The sequence below is a fragment of a genome, unplaced genomic scaffold (assembly GCF_019419815.1).
Source record: "Pyrus x bretschneideri cultivar Hongxiangsu unplaced genomic scaffold, Pyrus_bretschneideri_v1 Contig8, whole genome shotgun sequence".
Classification (NCBI taxonomy): domain Eukaryota; kingdom Viridiplantae; phylum Streptophyta; class Magnoliopsida; order Rosales; family Rosaceae; genus Pyrus; species Pyrus x bretschneideri.
In genome coordinates, this window is record NW_025999820.1 from 2,024,365 (window position 1) to 2,030,662 (window position 6,298).

The 6,298-nt window shown below is 34.0% G+C and overlaps 1 protein-coding gene across 1 annotated transcript; it reads left to right on the forward strand.

Annotated features, from left to right (window-relative positions):
• Nucleotides 1–784: 784 nt before the first annotated feature.
• Nucleotides 785–6,298, forward strand: LOC103964627 (agamous-like MADS-box protein MADS3). The gene is made up of 8 exons (XM_009377567.2): nucleotides 785–1,318; nucleotides 3,586–3,661; nucleotides 3,836–3,897; nucleotides 3,999–4,098; nucleotides 4,558–4,599; nucleotides 5,291–5,332; nucleotides 5,451–5,590; nucleotides 6,020–6,298. Exons 1-8 carry the CDS (start codon nucleotides 1,137–1,139, stop codon nucleotides 6,105–6,107), a joined length of 732 nt encoding a protein of 243 aa, XP_009375842.2. The 5' UTR covers nucleotides 785–1,136; the 3' UTR covers nucleotides 6,108–6,298.

Consider the following 6,298-nt stretch of genomic DNA (forward strand, 5'->3'; position numbering starts at 1 on the left):
CATTGTTAGTTAGGCAACAAGTCTCTCAAATTGTCATCCTTTGTGATACAAAATGCAAGGTTGAAAAATTGAAAATGGTTTTGAGGCAGTTAGGGTTTGATTTTTGTTTTAAAGTAGCAACTAATGGTCAATCCGATAGGTTAGGGCTACTTTGGAGAGATGGTATTCAGCTACACATCTTATCCTCCTCCCGAAATCACATTGATTCAAAGATTGGGGGTATTGGTGATAGAGTTTTGCAAGAATCAAGCTATAGAAGGAAGAGTTGGATATTGAAACCTGCTTCAATTTTCGTAAGAGATAGATTGCCTCTATAGTCGAGCGCAATGACATGAATCCAAATTGATTCTATGAGACCCTTGCCTCTTATCACAATCTATGCTCAATTACCCTCTCCTAGAACTTCATTGTATGGCTCATTTAACTTAATATTCCTCCAACTCATGCAATTTTGTATGTCGCCTTTATTCTTGTTGATAGGCACCAAAGTACTTTCTTCCCGCCACTCATCAACTTTTCCAATTTACATTATTTAGGGTTAGGGGTTAGAGAATCTAACACCTAAGTGCAATTTTCTTGTTCCGGTATCTTTCATGTAATGGAGTTGGCCCTAGTGAATGTGATACATATCATCCATGTACACATAACTGTATAGCTCCTCCTCCTCCACATCAAATTGGGCGCGTGGGTTTGGATAATAATATTCATTTCCCTAGGGCACAAATATGCTCTGTCAACAAACTAATCAATAATTATGTAAAATTGCTTAAAATTATTAAAATACGAAAATAAAGGGGGAGCAAAAAGGAAGATGTTTACTGGGATTTCCGTATTTTGTTGTAATAGAATTAGAAGATGTATCATGCGCCACTTGAATTCTCTCTGCTAAAACATCCCATCTCTATCTAAACAAAGCTAGCTAGCCCCCTTCTGAACTCCCACTCCTCACAGACAGTTCAACAAACCACCCATTTTTGTGTAACCCCAAACCCTAGAGAAGAGGAATATATATATTCTCTCTCTCTCTCTCTCTCTCTCTCTCTATGCATATGGGTTAACAAATACAGAGACAAAAAGCACAATATATATTTCATATTTAATTTTCAAAAAGAAGGGGAAATTGAAGAGGTGAGAATATGGGGAGGGGGAGAGTGGAGCTGAAGAGAATAGAAAACAAGATTAACAGGCAGGTGACTTTCTCAAAGAGGAGAAATGGTTTGTTGAAGAAAGCCTATGAACTCTCTGTGCTTTGTGATGCTGAGGTTGGCCTTATCATCTTCTCTAGCCGTGGCAAGCTCTATGAGTTTGCCAGTGCTGGGTACTCTCTCTCTCTCTCTCTAACTAATTTTTTTTTTTTTTTTTTTTTAAAGAAGAGATTTTTTGCTAATTTTTTGGGTTGTGTGGTAATGGGTACGTAGTTCTTAGATTTCCCTTTTCTTTTTTTCCTATACTTTTTGCTGCATTTGTTTCTCTCAGAAAGTTCATTTCTTTGTTGTTGCATAAAAATAATTTTTCTTCTGGAATTTTGGTTTCAGATTTGTTGTTTTTACTTCTTCAAGGATTATGACTTTAGTTGTTCTTCCCCCCCTTTCCTTTGTTTTTGTTTCTTTAGCTGATATATTTCTGTACTGTCTATTGTATGTATGAAAAATACTTTCTTTCTCCAACACCTGTCTCTGACATCTCTCGCAATCTTTTCTTTTCTGGTACTCCTTGTGCTCTAAACGATTTTTGGATCAAACAAAGGCAGGTTTTCTGGGTCTCTCTATGTAAGAGGGATCATTACCCAGCTTCCCCAATCACAGATCGACACGTTTCATCCCCCCTCTCTCTCAAGCTCTCTAGTTAGCTAAGCTCTTCTGGGTATATGGATGTGGCTCCTGTTTTTTTTCTTTCATACATGTGAGAACAACTTCTTACCTCATACCATGTGGGGGAGGTTCAGTTAACAACCGGCACCTGCAGCAATCACCTAACTAGGAAACTCCTCTTTTACCTCTGTGCAAGAACTAGGCTCTCTCGCTCTCTCACACAGTATCCAAGGTTCATAGAAACTTGTCCTCATTTCTTTAAAGCCTATGGTCCTTTGGTTTTACCAGTACTGTCTGTTTCTCTCTCTCTCTCTCTCTCTCTCTCTCTGTATGATGGCCTCTACGGTGGGATCAAAATCAAGCCTACCCTTCTGCCCAGATATATTATGTTGGTCTCTTTGTTTCATATTTTGATCCCTAGGTTTATTGGGATTCTCTCTCTCTCTCTCTCTCTCTCTCTCTCTCTCTATATATATATATATATATAAGCTTGCAGTGAAGCTGTGTGGCAAGTCAACCATTGTTAAGCTCAAGAGAGATGAAACCTTGTTTTTCAGATCTTTGGTCCTTCAGATCTGTGGTAATTTATATTATTTTAGTGTTTTTTTTTTATTTATTTTTTATTTTTTTTAAAGAACCCAGCTAGGGTTATTGCTCATTCTTAGGTAAAGTCATGGTCTTTGGCCAAGAAAAATATTTGTATTTGAATCAGAAGATTTTTCAGAAAAGATGTTACCTAAGTTTGCCTTTTCCTGGAAAGAGAATCCCAGGTTTTGTTTAACAAGAACTGGTAGTCAAGGATTTGGTTTGACAAACTGGATCTCAGTCCCAACTTTAAAATTGTATGATCCATATTCGTGAATGGTACATTAAATGGTGCATGTTCAACTGGATATATATATATATATAGCTGATGATAGATATTTCCATGTTAATAAATTACCCCCCAGGTTCCCCAGTAGATTTTTGTTTTGTTTTGCTACTTTGGTGAAAATCTGTCTCTCTCTCTAAAAGCCTTTCATGTGTCAAGTTTTGCCTGCAATTGTGAATCATCTGATGATATCATCAGTCCAGTAGTTTATAGATTTGCCTTACCTGTTTAGTATTTCCCTTCTCTTCTGTACAAGTAATGTCACAGACCATATATTAAATAGAAAGAAAAAAAAAATCCATTATTGGTTTTAAAGGTTTATTTTTCAGTTTTTACATTCTGGAAATAGATTTTGAAGCTGGGTTCTAAAAATTTTCATTAAAATAAAAGGAAAACAGATTCAAGCATATCTATAAAGCGGCAACACTTGCATAAAAGGTACAAATCTATATCGCATTGCATATGTAATCAACATCTATATATTTTACTTTTTATGTTATGGTGATCTTAACTAAAGATCTTTAGCCTCAACAAGAATCTGAGTCATTAACTCATAATGTATGTGTGTGTAAAGAAGTTAGAGAGTTTATTGTTTCATTGATTTTAAAGTTCATTTCCTGCCAAGTTTTTAAGTTTATAGTTTCATATATATGTGCATTTTACACTAAAATATATGTTCATTTTACATAATCAGCCCAGAACATTTATTCAGATAATACTATGTAACTTTTGCTCAAAAGAATTTATATATCTTAGTGTACTTTAGATGGTACTTTAATGAATTTCTTGGTATAAAAAATTATTTGCTGATCTGATGAATTTGCTGTGGGAATAATTTCTTAATTTGATCACCTACCATTTATCACAAACAAAAAAAAATTAATTTATACTTTCTATTGGCAGTATGAGCAAAACCCTTGAACGATACCAACGTTGCTCCTTTACTCCACATGAGAATAGCATTGAACGTGAAACACAGGTTATTCTAGCTAATTTCTTCTGTGTTTCAGAAGTAATTTCCTTTAGGTTAAACTTGTAATGCACTCAAATCTGCAAGTAATTTCATGGCTTTAATAGTTTAGTTAGTTCAAGTTTAATTTCGTGAATGATCTTAACTATGTTTTGTTTTTGTTTATGGCTAACAATCATGCAGAGCTGGTACCAAGAAGTCACAAAACTGAAAGCTAAATATGAATCCCTTCAGCGAACTCAAAGGTTGTGCTGTAACTAATTAGAAATTAACAAATCAATAACTTTATATCCATAAATTATTTGCTAACCTTGGTTTATTCTTGTGATCATGCATTTGGATTAAGGCATTTGCTTGGTGAAGATCTTGGACCACTGAGTGTGAAGGAGTTGCAAAATCTTGAAAAACAACTTGAAGGAGCTCTTGCACAAACCAGACAAAGGAAGGTAACGATTAATACGTAATTACTTGCGATGGTTAGGGAATTAAATTGTTAATTTATGGCACTGAAAGCTAATCCTTCTTCTAATTTTGGTTGTACGCCGATCACAAATATAAAAACACATGTAGAGGATCCTATTTCTATAGCTATCATCATCTAGTGACACTCAGGTATCACAATATATATTATAAATATATATATATATATATATATATATATGTGTGTGTGTGTGTGTGTGTGTGTGTGTGTTCTATACAAATTATATATGTTCTAAATATTGTAAAATAAATTAATGCCTAATTAAATTTTGAAATCAAATGTAGATTGGCAACCAACCCATGATACAGATTTCATTCATTTTGTTCTCTTCCTTTTCACATTATATATATATAAAGTTCACAATGTTAAATTAATTAACTAGCATTTAAATCGCATAATACATTTGGATTGTTCTTGATTGTAGACACAGCTTATGATTGAACAAATGGAGGACCTGCGCAAAAAGGTACGTAAGAGAATTCTGAATTTAATTATATACAGTTAATTAACCATCTTCTACATATAGGGCTGGTTTGGTATTGCTGTGCTTTGAAAAAAAACTACTGCTATTGTGCTATGAGAATAAGCAGCTGTGAAATAAAGCAACAGAGTGTTTGGTAATTTTTTTTTTGTAGAAGTGCTTTTGAAAAGAAAAAAAAAAGCAGTATTATAGTGTTTGATAAACTTTAATGTAAAATAGATTTGAAAAAATGGTTATTCAAAGCTGGGTTTTGCAGCTTTGTGTTTTTAGCATTTTTTTCACCAAAAACTGTGAAAAAAAAAAAGCTAAAGCTGAATGTTTACCAAACATAAAAAAGCTCCCAGCTTTTCTTGATAGCCACTTTTTTCAGAATCACCTTAGTACCAAACTAGGGCATAAAGTGCTCTTCAACGTCCCTCTATTGTCATGTCATTGCATAGGTATATGGTGACGGATGAGTTAGGATTATGATTGGTCCATGTTTAGATTTCCTGCAATGTAAACAGACAAACATTTCGACTAAAATAACACACCATTTTCACGATTAAATTAGCTGTATAACCTTCACAAACCCAAATAGTTATTGACCTATAATTTGTTATGTTTTTCTTGCAAAGTTTTGTGTTCAAAGTTTGTCATTAGCATCCAATTGTTTTGTAATATTCAAATATGGCAGGAGCGTCACCTTGGAGACCTCAACAAGCAGCTGAGGGTCAAGGTATATACGATCCTGATATTCCTCTCTATTTAATTATACAGCAATATTCCTCCATATTTGTGGCATTAATCTAATTAATCATAATTAGTATTTTGTTAATGTGCTTTAATTTGATCAGCTTGAGGAAGAAGGGCAGAATCTGAATGTCATTCAAAACATGTGGAGCTCAGATGCAGCGGCTGGAAGTAGCAACTTTTCTTTGCATTCTTCACAAACCAACCCCATGGACTGTACACCTGAACCTGTCATGCAAATGGGGTATTTCAATTCTCTTTTGTGTTTTCAGCTAAACTCACTGATCAGATCATTGTTTTTCTGGAACAACTTCAACTACAAAAGTACTGGCAATTAGAGTTAAAAATAAATAAATATATCTTATCCCTTCATCCTATATTTATCTTTTGAAGAATTAAAGACCATTTCATCCTCATCTTGACTAACCTCAAACCACCTTTTTACCTGTTTCGACCCATGCAAAAAGGGTACAACAGTATCCTTATGCGAAAATGCTTGTTTCCGAGCTTAAGCAGCGCAACGAGTTATTTTTTCATCCATATAGTTTTCATTTCAATCATCCTTTCGCCTTAGTTCTAAAAAAATTGTTGGTTAATTTACTAGTATGAAAAAGTAATGGTAGAAATATTTGATGTGAAACTGATAATAGTTGTTTGTTTGAACTTTGAACAGGTACCATCAGTATCATCCTGCCGAGGGATCATCTATTCCAAAGAGCTTGACTGGTGAGACCAACTTCATCCAAGGATGGGTTCTCTGAAAACCTTCAATACCAAAAATGAAGGATATATATTTCATATTTTATATATTATTGCAGCATCATAAATTATATTTTCTAATATCTATACTTTGCAAGAATATATGACTTTAAGAATTGTAATACTGCCAACATATATTTACTTAAGTATGACTGACAAGAGATGTTTGTAAATTTGAAATTATACTTCTAGA